This window comes from Aquarana catesbeiana, linkage group LG12 (genome assembly GCF_042186555.1).
Source record: "Aquarana catesbeiana isolate 2022-GZ linkage group LG12, ASM4218655v1, whole genome shotgun sequence".
Lineage (NCBI taxonomy): Eukaryota > Metazoa > Chordata > Amphibia > Anura > Ranidae > Aquarana > Aquarana catesbeiana.
Window position 1 is genome coordinate 26,796,801 of NC_133335.1, and position 15,723 is coordinate 26,812,523.

General features: G+C 43.9%; 1 protein-coding gene across 1 annotated transcript in view; it reads right to left on the reverse strand.

Annotated features, from left to right (window-relative positions):
• Positions 1-3,226: 3,226 nt before the first annotated feature.
• Positions 3,227-15,723, reverse strand: part of SLC17A9 (solute carrier family 17 member 9) — a 36,625-nt gene continuing 24,128 nt past the window's right edge. Inside the window, exons 7-13 of the mRNA XM_073607472.1 lie at positions 13,886-13,982; positions 13,135-13,222; positions 10,473-10,507; positions 10,272-10,387; positions 8,132-8,187; positions 7,637-7,666; positions 3,227-7,141 (exon numbers count right to left, since the gene is read on the reverse strand). Of these exons, the coding sequence (XP_073463573.1) occupies positions 6,972-7,141; positions 7,637-7,666; positions 8,132-8,187; positions 10,272-10,387; positions 10,473-10,507; positions 13,135-13,222; positions 13,886-13,982 (592 nt within the window). The 3' untranslated portion in view covers positions 3,227-6,971. The remainder of the gene's footprint in view (positions 7,142-7,636; positions 7,667-8,131; positions 8,188-10,271; positions 10,388-10,472; positions 10,508-13,134; positions 13,223-13,885; positions 13,983-15,723) is intronic.

Genomic DNA, 15,723 nt, shown 5'->3' on the forward strand with positions numbered 1-15,723 from the left:
TTCTTAAGACCCTGTATATTTCAGTTCATAGAGTCTTATAATAAAGCCTGAATACCTCAGTCAAAGTCTTATGAAGAGCCCATATACCTCAGTCCATAGAGTCTTATTAGGAGCTTGTATAAACAAAGTACCTAGGGCCGTGATGGCGAACCTTGGCACGCCAGATGTTTTGGAACTAAATTTCCCATGATGCTCATGCACTCTGCAGTGTAGTAGAGCATCATGGGAAATGTAGTTCCAAAACATCTGGGGTGCCAAGGTTCGCCACCACTGACCTAGGGTCTTACTAAGAGTCTGTATATACCTTAGTCCATAGAATCTTAGTAGGAGACTAAATACCTGGATCCATACAGTCTTATTAAGAGCCCACATACCTCAGTCCTTAAGACCCTGTAAATCTTACTAAAACTGGACAGAGCAAAATCTGGTGTAGCTCTGGAAAGAAACCAATCAGCTTCCAGGTTTTGTTTGTCAAAGCTTAACTGAACAAGCTGAAGTTAGGAACTGATTGGCTACCATGCATCCATATTTTGCACTCTCCAGTTTTTAGCTTTGACAAAAAAAACAAAAAACCTGAAAGCCGTTTCTATGCAGAGCTGCAACAGATTTTGCACTTTCTAGTTTTAGTAAATTTAACCCCATAGAGTCTTACTAAAAGCCTGTATACCTCAGTCCATAGAGTCTTAATAAGAGGCCCTATACCTCAGTCTGTAGAGTCTCACTAAGTGTATGCATACCTCAGTCCATAAAGTCTTACAAAGAGCCTGTATACCTCAGTCTTACTAGGACCTCAGTCCATAGATTTTTTACCAAGAGCCCATATACCTTACTAAGTGCCCCAATACCTTAGTCCATAGAGTCTCACTAAATATCTGTATATCCTAGTCCATAGAATCTTACTAAGAGCCCGTATACTTAGGTTGATAAAATCTTCCAAAGAGCCTGTATACCTCAGTCCATAGAATCTTATGAAGAGGCTGGACGGGCTTCCACCACACTCGGCATATGGGAGACAAGAAGAGCCCAGGTGGGTGGTGGCTGTGCACTGCTGTGCCGGGGCCGGGCTGGCTGGAGACAAGCAGGCTCATCAGTGAATGGGATATTGAATCCTACGGGGCGAGAAACATGTGTTCCCACACTCTTACTTTAGTGACTGGTCGCTGGTTCTCCTCCTATTCCTACAGTTCTGCAGACTGCTTATTTACTAGATTCCTGAGTCCATGGACTAGATTCCTGAGTTGATGGACTAGATTCCTGAGTCCATAGACTAGATTCCTGAGTCCATAGACTAGATTCCTGAGTCCATAGACTAGATTCCTGAGTCCATAGACTAGATTCCTGAGTCCATAGACTAGATTCCTGAGTCCATGAACTAGATTCCTGAGTCCATGAACTAGATTCCTGAGGTCATGGACTAGATTCCTGAGGTCATGGACTAGATTCCTGAGGTCATGGACTAGATTCCTGAGGTCATGGACTAGATTCCTGAGGTCATGGACTAGATTCCTGAGGTCATGGACTAGATTCCTGAGTCCATGGACTAGATTCCTGAGTCCATGGACTAGATTCCTGAGTCCATGGACTAGATTCCTGAGTCCATGGACTAGATTCCTGAGTCCATGGACTAGATTCCTGAGTCCATGGACTAGATTCCTGAGTCCATGGACTAGATTCCTGAGTCCATGGACTAGATTCCTGAGGTCATGGACTAGATTCCTGAGGTCATGGACTAGATTCCTGAGGTCATGGACTAGATTCCTGAGGTCATGGACTAGATTCCTGAGGTCATGGACTAGATTCCTGAGGTCATGGACTAGATTCCTGAGGTCATGGACTAGATTCCTGAGGTCATGGACTCAGGAATCTAGCAACAAGCAGTATGCAGAACTGTATCAGCTTTCCATGTCATGATGTCAGGGCTGTTGACAAAAGGACAAACACAATGCATTCATGCCCATCCCTTAGTTTATTTTTGAAGAAGGAATAGGACGCCCAGCGACCAGCCACAGAAATTGGGGTCTTCTGAGGTGTGAAGGTGCAGGAATTGGGATGATCTGAGGTGTGAAGGTGCAGGAACTGGGGTGATCTGAGGTGTGAAGGTGCAGGAACTGGGGTGATCTGAGGTGTGAAGGTGCAGGAATTGGGGCGATCTGAGTTGTGAAGAAGGTGCAGGAATTGGGGCGATCTGAGGTGTGAAGAAGGTGCAGGAATTGGGGCGATCTGAGGTGTGAAGAAGGTGTAAGAGTTAGGGCTGATCTGAGGTCTTATGGTGAAGAAATTTGGACTGATCTGAGGTGGGAAAGTGCAGGATTTGGTGTGATGTGTGCAAGGCCCAGGGGACTTCAACTTGGTGAGTCTTTCACTTCTCCTTCCACCATCTTCCTGCACCTCCTGGGGAACACACAATCCCTCAGGGCTGACATTGTAGGTAGGTACTATGTGTAATACTCTCAATAAAGTAAAATATTTTTTTTTAAATAAACTTCAGTAAACTGTTTTAGTTATACTGTACATACACCACGTTCTACAATGAGATCATATCCACAGACCTGAAGTGTATGTATAGCCAAAAATAATTTTTTTCTTGAGTTTTGAATGGAGTGGCAGGGAGTGGAACCGATGTGGGATTTTTACAATTGTTGGGAACAAGCTAATGAAGTATACCTCAGTTATATAGCGCCATCTAGTGACCATAATGCGGTATTCTCCTAGTTCGCTCTATGAAGAACATTCAACCTTCAGAATAAGGATGGCCCATACATTATACAATTTTCTTATTCAATTTGCTTTAGATTTATCTCCAACTATGTAAATTCAAGGGCCTACCCCACTGCATACAAATTGAAAGTGTTTAGGTTTGACCTCCTATTATATAGTTTTAGTAAATCTAAAAGGAAAATTGTACGAGAAAATTGAATGATGTATGGCCAGCCTATATAGCCTAATAACTCTTGATTTGGCCCCTGTTCGCACAGAACGAAGATCTCTGCACAGTTTTTATAAATACACCCTTAATGCAAAAACTGATGGAAAACTGGCCATTTGTCAGTTTACATACATTTTTTGTCCGAACCGAGTTACTGTCATTTTTTTTTTACCTGAAAGTAATCATTTATAAGTGACCTTGACATTATGTCTGCTTCTGTGCAGCACAAATTATAAAAAGAAATAGGGGGTTTAAAAAATTAGCATGCAATGATAATATAACTTATATTAAATTTATTAACTTTCAATTTTCATGTAATATATATATATATATATATAAAAAAAAACCAAAAAACTAAAAACATTTTAAAAAGTAATTTGTTCCGATTTAAAAACAATGACATAACTTAAAAATGTATTCGGGTTTTAATACATTTGCAATAAAATTGGCAGTTGCACAAGTCTGTGCTTATATCTGGCACAAAAGACCTTTATAGTGTTAAATAACTTAGAATATATAAAAAAAAAAAAAAAATGGCTCATATTTAGCTTCTGCCTTTAAACTCCAATATTTTTGGAACATTCGAAACATCTTCACATGGAAACTTTACTGCAGGTATGGGCATTACTTAATGCCTTACAAAGCGGTCATTGTTGTGGAATCTTCAACAGGTTGGATCTTGTACTGTTATAGAATGGTGATAAAGTTTTCAGTTTTAATTTAGCCCCTGGGGTAGCAATAGAGCAATGGTGAGGTATCTCCAAAGGCTTTAAACTCTAGACTGGTTGTGTCATGAGGGACCTCCTCCGAGGTACAATTCATCTTCAGTTACCAACCAGAATTCCTCTAAGGCAGCCTTTCTACCCTACAGCAGGGATCTTCAAACTATGGCCCTCCGGCTGTTGCAGAACTACATGTCCCATGAGGCATTGTAAAACTCTGACATCCAGACATGACTAGGGATGATGGGAATTGAAGTTGAACAAATGGAGGGTCGTAGTTTGAAGACCCCTGGCCTACAGGAACCCCTAAAATATTTTCAGGTCTCAGGTACCTCCTGCTAAGATTAGTCCAAATGGGGAAATCATCGGGAAAACTCCCCTTGCATTGGTGGGAACTGGGAAGAATGCCCCACTTATGGTGGTGGTCAGAACGTCACTCTTGTTTGCTCTGCCAAGTGTTTTTGACCTGGAACTACAACCCCAATTCCAAAAAGATGGGACGCTTTTTAAAATCTACATGAAAACAGAATGCAACGATTGGATTTGAATCTCATGAACCCATATCTTATTCACAATAGAAAATAGAACCCATCAAAGGTTTAAACTAAGAAAAATGTTCCATTTTAACCACTAGCCCACCAGCGCACGACTATTTACGTCGGCACAATGGTACGGCTGGGCAAATGGGCATACAGGTACGTCCTCTTTAGGATGCGGCATTGTGGGCGCGCGTATGCGCCCACCGCGTGCTCCGTGACCGCAGGTCCCGCGGACTCAGTGTCCGCCGGGGGGCCCGTGATCGTGTCACGGAGCCAGGGCCGGACTTTCCATTGGGCTTGACTGGGCTCAAGCCCATGGGCCCCGGCCAATAGGGGGCCCAGCCCGTTTTGAAAGACGCCGAGATACACAGGACATCCGGCTCTGTATCTCGGCGGCGCCATTTTTAAATTGAAAGGCTGCAATGACAAGGCAGCAATGACACTGGAGCAAGGCTACACTGACACTGACAAGGCTGCAGATGGACACCGATAAGGCTGCATTGATGGGCATTTAAATGTAAGTTTTTTTCCTTAAAATTCCCTCCTAAACTTGGGGGCGTGTGTTATATGCCGATAAATACGGTAATTATCATTTTATCCATTTTTATTGCTTTTATTAATCGTGGACCCAGAACGAATACCAGTACAGTATCCCCCACTTATACGCTTATATATACGCTTATATATTATCTACTTTTGTGGGTATCCATTTGGCTGTTTTGTCTTGTCCAATTAAACAGAAGTTCTTTAATACTGCACTGAGTCTGGCGCACCTTGTCATTTTCTATTTCTGTTTTATAGAGCTATGCATATGTATAGAAGGGTAGGGCCTGAAAGTGACTCAAGCCCAGGAGCCCCCACCACCCTAAGTCCTGCCCTGCACAGAGCAGAAGAACAGGGAGATGCCTTTGTAAACAAGGCATTTCCCCATTCTGCCTAGTGACATGACAGGAATCTACTGCTCCCTGTCATGTCAGTGGAAGCCCATCCCCCTACAGTTAAAACACCTCCCTAGGACACACTTAACCCCTTGATCGCCCCCTAGTGTTTAACCCCTTTCCTGCCAGTGTCATTTACACAGTAATCAACATTTTTATAGTACTGTTCGCTGTATAAATGACAATGGTCCCAAAAGTGTCCGATCTGTCCGCCAAAATTACTTAGAACCCCCAAACATTATATTTAAGAGAACGAGAGAGAGAGACATTTCAAAGCCCTGACAATCACAGGTATGACTCCTAGAGGCAGAGGCTTGAGGCCAAGGTTGCCTACCCCTGCCCTAGGGAAAAAAACGGTGGGTGTTTAAATTTTTTATGTCACACGGTATTTGCGCAGCAGTTTTTCTTAACGCAATTTTTTTGAAAAATAAAACACTTTTTTTTTTTTTTTAATTCATAAAAGAACAAAACACTATAGTTAGCCCAATTTTTTTGTATAATGAGAAAGATGATGTTACGCCAAGTAAATAGATACCCAACATGTCACGCTTTAAAAATTGCAGACCCCCCTTCCACCACCCGCAAAAAGTGATCTAATTGATCACTCGGATCACTTCTGCCTTAAAGAGAATCGCCGGCTGAAAAATTCAATACCAGGATGGTGCCTGTAGCTGTAGACATCATCCCGGTATAACCACTGAAACCCATGGACATCCTACGGGCGGCAAGTGGTTAACCACTTGACCTCTGGAAGAGCTACCCGCTTTATGACCAGGCCATTTTTGGTGCTATTTGATCACGACTGCGGTTTTTATTTTTTGCGCTATAGACAAAAAATATGTTTTACTTTCTGCTAGAAAACATATCCAATTAAAAAAAAAAAAAAATCAAATCTCTTCAGAAATTTAGGCCAAAATGTATTCTACATATTTTTGGTAAAAAAAAATCCCAATTAGCGTATTTTGATTGTTTTGCACGAAAGTTATAGCGTCTACAGACTATGGTATGAATCAGCTCTCAGGTGCTGGTACCACCATCTTGGCGAAGGGAAACAGCCAGTGAAGCCTTGCGGCTTCACAGCTGGTTTCCTACTGTGCATGCACAAATTGTGCTGCACTTTGTGAATGGGCAGGCTGCGGGGGGGTGGGTGGGTAAAGGAGGAGGACCAAACTTCTGGCTCACTGCGGCCTTCCTCTGGTTATGACAAAGTACCCCCTTCTCCCCCAAAAGGTGCCAAATGTGGCAGTAGAGGGGGTGTTTGGCAGACAAATCGGAGCTTCCCCTTTTGGGTGGGGCTCCGCTTAAAAAAAAAAAAAAAAAAGGTAATTCATGTTGTGAATAAAATATGGGTTTTTGAGAGATGCAAATCATTGGCATTTGGTTTTAATGTCGATTTTACACAGCGTCCCAACTTTTTTGGAATTGGGGTTGTATGAAGGGACCTTCAGATGGGAGCTCAGTTGGGCAAAACTCAAGGAACTTCTAACCACCTCTGGAGGAACTAGACGATCCACGAAACCCTTATTTAGAATGGCTGCTCTAAGGTATTACCCTGTTGCAAGGTTCAAATTTGAGACCTTCTCTGAGGCATCATTCATCTCCAAATCTTGTCCAATGTCTTTTTTGGAAGCATTGACCATCTTCAATCTAACGATCTGAGATCCCCTAAGACGCATTTACATTAGTTGGGTCCGGCTCAGGTCTTTGGCAAAGTGTAATCCCTCTTTGAACCTCAAAAGCATCAACTATCTTTAGGTGGCATCAGAAGACCTTGGATGGTCACACCCTGAAATTTCCCCCTCAAAGTACTGGCCATGTTCGGGTTAATCAGACGGTTCCTCTGCTTCTAGATCTTGAGGAGAGGAGTAACGTTCTCGACGTCCATCCTCTCAGCTTTGGCAAACGCCAAATAAATGAGTAGACCAAACACATTCACAGCAACCAGTAGGTGAAACATGGAATCCCAAGATCCGGTGATGTCGAGGAGGTAGCCAGAGAGGTAGACCCAAAGGATTCCTAGGACAGAGACACAACAAGAGTCAAGGAAAGTATTACAAAAATCAGATCTTAAAGGAAATAAAAAAAAATTGAGCTTGGCCTGTTGGCAGTTAAACTGCACTAGAAAATATTAGCCGGAATGTGTGCGCTAAGAGCACCCCCCTCCAGGGTGTTCTGTTGACCACAAACATCCAATCCTAGGGTGACAAAGCTGTTCCTCAGACAGTTGGATAAATGAGCGTTGTCACCCTAGGACAGGAAGCTAATTACAGGAAGGATCACTTGGTGAAAACAAAGGAAAAAAGGCTGGAAAAAAGAAAATAAACACAGCCACCAAATCTGAGAAAATGGTAAGCTGCGATATATTACATTGTTCTTGGGTTTAGATCTATTTTGCGTTTCTCTAACAGAACATGATCACTTGTCATGTCACAGTGACCTCTTGTGGTAGACATTGATTATACATGCAATTATTATACTGGCAAAAACTATAATGCACTTTATATAACTTACCAAACACAGAACCGCCAGTGTTAGCCACTCCTAAAAACAAAAAAACAAAAAAAAAGGGGGTTTATTTTTTTGGACTTCTTTATAAAAAGTACAAACATTACACAGACACGTGCCCATTGGTCCTGACATGGAGAAGCTAACAGTCTAATGTCCTAAACATGTTTTTTTTTTTTTTGTGGAGGGATGGGAAGAAGCCCATGCAAAACACCAGAGAAAAACACTTCACATAGAGCTAAAATTATCACAAAATTGCAACTCAATGAGCAAAAATGCTAAGAATTGGCCACTGGTGGTGTCACAATCCTGACATTAATATAATTTCCATGTCTTCTATTTTCCACCAGCAATAGTTCCTATGTTGTGCCTTTCTTCTGGTTGGTCAATTTTTTTTCAGGTTTTCCAGAGATCACATTGGGTTCAAGCTGATCCAGTCAAATGCATGTTCTAAGGCTCCGATTGGTCTACGGCTGGTCAAATCCAAATTCATGTACTCACCAAAAAGGAATCCAGAACAGGATGGAGCAAGTTCCTGAATGTTAATGGTTAGGCCACTAGGAAACAGAGGGAACACGGCAGTCAATTATTGTCAATCTGATAATCCCAAAAACTCAGAATACAAAAAAAAGAAAAAAAAAAAAAAAAGAAAAATTGGTGTCTCCAATGGTACTGGGGTAAAATAAGCAGTATGCATTATAATTGAAGTGTTTTAGTTGATTTTGGCTCTGTGGCTATTAGTGATGGTTATGGAGAGTTAATTTCCACTGTTGTAGGCACGCCCCCAGAACTACGTCTCCCATGAGCCCTGTCGTACGTGAAGTGTGTGAGCAGGCTCTGAGGAGTCAAGGTGGCAGCATTGTCTTGCTGGGAAAGAAATGAATATATACACGTGGAGGGGGGCAGAGAGGGGTTGGGATAGGCAGAGTTCTGTAGTTCAGCAGGAAGGGCCAGCAATTCAGGTTGGATTTCAGTGCACTACAGCAGCGTTTTAGCAACCTATAACTATGCAAAATCTCAAGGCTCCCCAGTCTACAAAACCTGAGTCTGGGATAATGTACATAATCACCTGAAATTAACTTCACACCAGAGGTCCCCCCATCATATCAGAGGTCCTCCCTTCCCATCAGAGTCCTCCCCGGATCACACCAGAGGTCCTCCATCAAGTCAGAGGTCCTCCCTGCATCACACCAGACGTCCTCCATCATGTCAGAGGTCCTCCCTACATCACACTAGACGTCCTCCCTACATCACACCAGACGTCCTCCCTACATCACACCAGACGTCCTCCCTACATCACACCAGACGTCCTCCCTACATCACACCAGACGTCCTCCGTCATGTCAGAGGTCCTCCCCATCACACCAGAGGTCCTCCATCATGTCAGGGGGTCCTACCTGCATTACACCGGAGGTCCTCCCTTCACATCAGGACCTCCCTGCATCACACCAGAGGTCCTCCATCATGTCAGGAGGTCCTCCCTACATCACACCAGAGGTCCTCCATTCACATCAGAGGTCCTCCCTTCACATCAGGACCTCCCTGAATCACACCAGAGGTCCTCCATCATGTCAGAGGTTTTGCTTTCACATCAGAGGTCCTCCCCCCATCACACCAGAGGTCCTCCTTTCAAATCAGAGGTCCACCCTACAACACACCAGAGGTCTTCCATCATGTCAGAGGCCCTACCTTCACATCAGAGGTCCCCCTTTCCTCGCCCTATTTCACCAGAACTCCTCCATCATGTCAGAGGCCCTACCTTCACACCAGAGGTCACCCCCCCCAAATCATGTCAGAGGTCCCCAATCATGTCAGAGTGCCCCCCATCACAAGTTTCCCCTCTCCCATTACATTAGAGTCCCCCATCATATCAGAGTCCCCATAACATCACCCCTATACCTCAGAAGCCCGCTAAATATGAGTCCCCTCATCACATCAGCGCCCTCCTCCCACCACCACATCAGAGGCCCCTCATCACATCAGACCACCCTCACCATAGACCTCCCAATCACACTGTCCCATCACAGAGCTCCCCAAGCCCACAGTCCCTTCTTCACATCAGAGTCCTACCTTTTGGCTCCAGAAGTGTGGCAAAGGGAAGGAGGTGGAGAAGATCTGGAGGAGGCAGACTAACATCTTATCCTCAATGTTGGGCACAGCCCTGCATGCCACCTACCTTGGATCAAAATCATGCACTGCCATGGTGCAGGCGAGCTGGTAACCATAGTAACAAAAAGACGCCGTGTGTCCTGGCCCTAGAGGGTCATTAGTTGTTATGGTGCTGGCCTGTCTACACCATGACAACTCAAGATGCTGATTCAGGGTAAACTGGGTCCTGTGCTCGCAACACTCTGGAGAAATCCAGACGGTGCCCTGCTTGAGAAACACTCACAGCTCACTGCAGGAAGTTAGGATCTTACTGGATTTCTGGCAGATCAACAGGTATTTAATTGTACATTTTTAAAGGGACAAACCGTGGGGAAATGTGCATGAATTGCAGAGCTATACTGATGGGGCCAGCATTACCCTGCATGGGTAGAAGCACACGTTCCTTTTACCATTTTTACTTTCTGAGGTCACATTGTGAAAATTCAGGGAATCACGAGACCTTGCACAGTCCACTCACAGAAGCTGTCCTTACCTGTGGTTAAAGGTTTGCAGGGCCACTGCCACCGAGATGAAGATCAGGGCTTGGCAGAAGCTTTCAGACTGCCCTAGGAGGAGGATGAAGATACTGGAGAGCCCCATTCCTATGACCTGCAGAGACAAAGGGGCACCATTAGAGGAGGGGAGAAAATTCAGAGGCTTCGGTCATTATACAGAAAAAACAGCATACTGGTACCTGCATGAGCTTCCGTACGAAGACGGGTTTATATCCTGAAGGAGAGAAGAGAGAAGAGTCACTTAGACATCTCTGAAGACCAATGTCATCTTTTATACACTGTAGCTTAGTGGTTAGCTTCCTTGTAGCACAGGCGTCCTGGATTCGTATCCACCAGGGACACCATCTGCTTGGGGTCTATATTGTCCCTCCTGTGTCGGTGCGGGTTTATCCCCATGTGTTTCGAGTTCCTATCACAGTCCAGTAACTGGATTCAGCCCAGAATGACTCAATGCACAAATAATGGATTGTAAGTGTCTTTATGGCAGGGGTTGATGTGAATGGATATGTGCAATTTCTTAACCTAACCCTGTCAGGTTTTAAAATAATTTGGGCAAAAGTTCCTGCAAGAGAAAACCTGTACTCACCTCTGGAGTTGACCCGCGTCTCCTACCACCCATCCGATCCAGTGCTGCAGCCTCCATAAGATTCTTCTGCATTAAGCACATCAGGGAGAGGAACACAAGGGGGCGCCAGCTAACTGCAGCATCAATGGGTTTTGGTTGATAGTTGATGCTGCACTTAGCTGGCGACCCCTTGGTGTCCCTCTTTTGTAATTTCAGAAATTTGTTCCTGTCTCAGGTGGCGTTGCCTACTGAAGTACATCACCCCATGGGATTTTTATGAATTCCTTATGTACATTTTTATGAGCTACCCATTCTACACAAGCATATCTTTATATTTATCTAGGAGGGGGTAGAGGCCAACTCATGTGGATGGTGCATTAGCCATGGTACATTCCTCTGATCCCTACGTTACTACAGAACTCAGCAGTGATGTAGAGGGTTGGAGGATAGAACCACAGCAGGAGGAAGGGGGACACAAGTCTGATGGAGGCTGCAATGCTGGAATGGAGGGGTGGTAGGAGAAACAGGTCAGGGGGGAGAGAGAGGGTAGAATACTTTTTTATTGCAGGGAAACTTCATCAATGACCAGGCCAAAAAAAAACAAAAAAAGGAGCAACAATTTTGAAAAAAAAAAAAAACAAAAAAAAAAAAACAACAATATTTCTCAATATCAATATCTTTTTGCTATAATAAATATCCAAAAAAATAAAAATAAAAAATTCTTCATCAGTTTAGGCCGATATGTATTCTTCTACATATTTTTGTTAAAAAAAAAAAAAAAATCTTGAGACTGGGGTGGAGGTTCACCTTCCAGTAGGACAATGACCCTAAACATACAGCCAGAGGTACAATGGAATGGTTTAGATCAAAACATATTCACGTGTTTGAATGGCCCAGTCAAAGTCCAGACCTAAATCCAATTGAAAATCTGTGGCAAGACTTGAAAATTGCTGTTCACAGACGCTCTCCATCCAATCTGACAGAGCTGATATTTTCCAAAGAAGAATGGGCAAAAATGTCCCTCTCTAGATGTACAAAGCTGGTAGAGACATCTCCAAAAAGACTTGCAGCTGTAATTGCAGTGAAAGGAGGTTCTACAAAGTATTGACTCCGGGGGGCGCAATACAAATGTACCCCACACTTTTCACTTTTATATTTGTGAAAAATGTAGAACCCCATTTATCATTGTCCTTCCACTTCACAATTATGTGCCACTTTGTGTTGGTCTATCACATAAAATCCCAATAAAATACATTTACGTTTTTAGTTGTAACAAAATGTGGAAAATTTCAAGGGGTGTGAATACTTTTTCAAGACACTGTATTGCGAAAGATTGATTTCCATATGGCTAATGACCAGTCACTTTATTAAAGCATCTTTCCATCTATTAAATCTTCTGCCCTTGTTGTTTTAACTTTGGGTAGTAAAACTTTTTTTTTTTTCTGCCAGTAAATACCTTATACAGCCCACTTCCCGTTTGGTCATTAGCCTAGGCCAGTGATGGTGAACCTTGGCACCCCAGATGTTTTGGAACTACATTTCCCAAGATGCTGATGCACTCTGCAGTGTAGTTGAGCATCATGGGAAATGTAGTTCCAAAACATCTGGGGTGCCAAGGCTCGCCATCACTGGCCTAGGCTTATGACATCATACACAGCTCTCTCTCTCCTGGGAGTTTGTCAGGAAGGGAGGGGGGGGGGGGGGGGGGATGAGTCATAAGAGGGCCAATGAGAGCTGCAGAGCTGGAGGTGTGCCTCTGTGTAAATTCAGGAAGTGAACAGGCAGAAGCTTCAGCTGCCCACAGTTAAAATGGCTGCAGCCAGACTCAGTGGAGGGAGATTTCTGCAGCATATTTGGCAAGTACAGAATCACAGTATATATAAAATAATATGCAAAGTGGTTGGAGGGAAGCTTCAGAATGGCAAAGAGGTTTTTATTACAAATTATGTGAGCAGACTGCGGTTCCTCTTTAAATGTATAGCCGCTGACCCTTTGACCCCGTTCATGCCTTTGCATAGTAATAACGCATGTCATTTTAATGCATGTGTTGATGTGCGTTTTGCTGCAATGCAACAAAAAACCAGAATTAATAAACACAAGCCTTGCAGTATGGTTACTGCATACAGGAGGAGATTACAAAGAAGTAGGTCTAAAAGATCTATAGTTGATGGCTCGGGTCTAGTAGGTCTTCACCCAATACCGGACTGCAACCAATCCGTCAATCACCTAACACCTCGATGGCCGAGAGGTCGTCTTTAAACCAGCGGAGATCTTACCTGTCTTAATGAGGTGGTCCGATAGGTGGCCGCTCATTATAGCGGCTGGAATGGCGGTAAACCAAGGCACTACATTGAATACCAAGCCCTGGAAGAGAAGAGGACAGGTTGGGAGGAGGGTCATCCATGGTCTTTTCTGGAAACAGTTAATTTTTCTAAATTTTTTGATTTAGTAAACTGCAACAGGTGTGATGTTATCGGCATCATCACTTTAGAATTTTTAAAATGTTACTCCATCACAAATTATTTGCACCCTGTTGGTTTGAACAGACCTGTAGTTCACCTGTGAGGCAGGTGGGGGCAGCACACCTCCCACTGTCAACCAATTATCCCAAAGCAGAGTTGCACAGACAACAGTCTAGTCCAGGGATGGTGAACCTTGGCACCCCAGATGTTTTGGAACTACATTTCCCATGATGCTCATCCACTCTGCAGTGTAGTTGAGCATCATGGGAAATGTAGTTCCAACACATCTGGGGTGCCAAGGCTCGCCATCACTGCTCTATTCTATCTTCCAGATTTTGGAGACCCAATATGCAGATGGTGAGCTCTAAAAAGTGTAAAACGGTTTGAGGTTATAGTTGGAGAGTCAAGCAGCTTTTCAACTATAAACTGAAAAGCCTAAACCGGAGTTCTCCTTAAAATGATTGGCGCCTTTCTATTATCAGGCCAGTAGATGGCGCATGATGATCACAGAATGTAACTTTTTAAAGGGATATTCCATTAGTTCTGCCTAGCGGGAGATGCTCACCTTGGAATCGGGGAAGCGGTTCTTGAAGAAGATTGGCACCCAGGAGAAGAGGGTGAAGGAGCTGCTGGCTACGCTGACCTGTCCGATGATCACAGCCCTAAAGATACAACAGGTGAGAGTTTATAAATACAAATCAGCGACTGGCTGGGATTACAATAGAGCTGCACGATTAATCGCAGAGAATCGTTATCGCGATTCTCCGCCCGCCGCCATCGCAACTCCAGATTTCTGACCATTAAGCAATTTGAATGTTTTGAGTTGAAAAGCGCATGCCGCACACCGATCAATGTTGCCCCCGGGATGTTTCCCTGTTTCGGAGCGGAGGGGAAGACGTTGGAGCCAGTGTGCTGACGTCACTCAGAGAAAGAAGAATGTGATTGTTCAGGTAAGTAAGGTTTCTTCTTCACAGAGGTCCCGGGGACAAGCGTGGCTGCAGACTGAGGAAATGTCAGCTGCTTTACTTCTTTTTTTTTTTTTTTAGAATCATCAAATGCTTAATCTTTCTTTCTCTGCAATCAAGTCTCAATTAATCAATCTCTCCGAATGAATCTCTCTCTCAATCACTCCGAGAGAGAGAGAGAGAGAGAGAGAGAGAGAGAGAGAGAGAGAGAGAGAGAGAGAGAGAGAGAGAGAGAGAGATGGAGAGAGAGATGGAGAGAGAGAGAGAGAGAGAGAGAGAGATGGAGAGAGAGATGGAGAGAGAGAGAGATTAATTGAGAGAGATTAATTGAGAGAGAGCAATTGATTTGAGAGAGAGAGCGCGATTGATTGAGAAAGATTGATTGAGACTCTCAATCAATCAGTCTCTCTCTCTCTCAATCACTCACTCCCAAATAGAGAGAGAGAGAGAGAGAGAGAGAGAGCGATTGATTTGATAGAGAGAGAGAGATTGATTGAGAGAGATTGATTGAGAGAAAGAGATTGATTGAGAGTCTCAATCTCTCTTTCTCAATCAATCTCTCTCTCTCTCTCAATCACTCACTCCCAAATAGAGAGAGAGAGAGAGAGAGAGAGAGAGAGAGAGAGAGAGAGAGATTGATTGAGAGAAAGAGATTGATTGAGAGTCTCAATCAATCGCTCTCTCTCTCAAATCAATCGCTCTCTCTCAATCAATCGCGCTCTCTCAATCAATCGCGCTCTCTCAATCAATCGCGCTCTCTCAATCAATCGCGCTCTCTCAATCAATCGCGCTCTCTCAATCAATCGCTCTCTCTCTCTCAATCGCGCTCTCTCTCTCAATCGCGCTCTCTCTCTCAATCGCGCTCTCTCTCTCAATCGCGCTCTCTCTCTCAATCGCGCTCTCTCTCTCAATCGCGCTCTCTCTCTCAATCGCGCTCTCTCTCTCAATCGCGCTCTCTCTCTCTCTCTATTTGGGAGTGAGTGATTGAGAGAGAGAGAGAGATTGATTGATTGAGAGAAAGAGATTGATTGAGAGTCTCAATCAATCGCTCTCTCAATCAATCGCTCTCTCTCTCTCAATCAATCGCTCTCAATCAATCGCTCTCAATCTCTCAATCAATCGCTCTCAATCAATCGCTCTCAATCTCTCAATCAATCGCTCTCTCTCTCTCAATCAATCGCTCTCAATCAATCGCTCTCAATCTCTCAATCAATCGCTCTCTCTCAATCAATCGCTCTCTCTCTCTCAATCGCTCTCAATCAATCGCGCTCTCTCAATCAATCGCTCCCAAATAGAGAGAGAGAGAGAGCGATTGATTGAGAGAGAGCGATTGATTGAGAGAGAGCGATTGATTGATTGAGAGAAAGAGATTGATTGAGAGTCTCAATCAATCGCTCTCTCTCAAATCAATCGCTCTCTCTCTCAAATCAATCGCTCT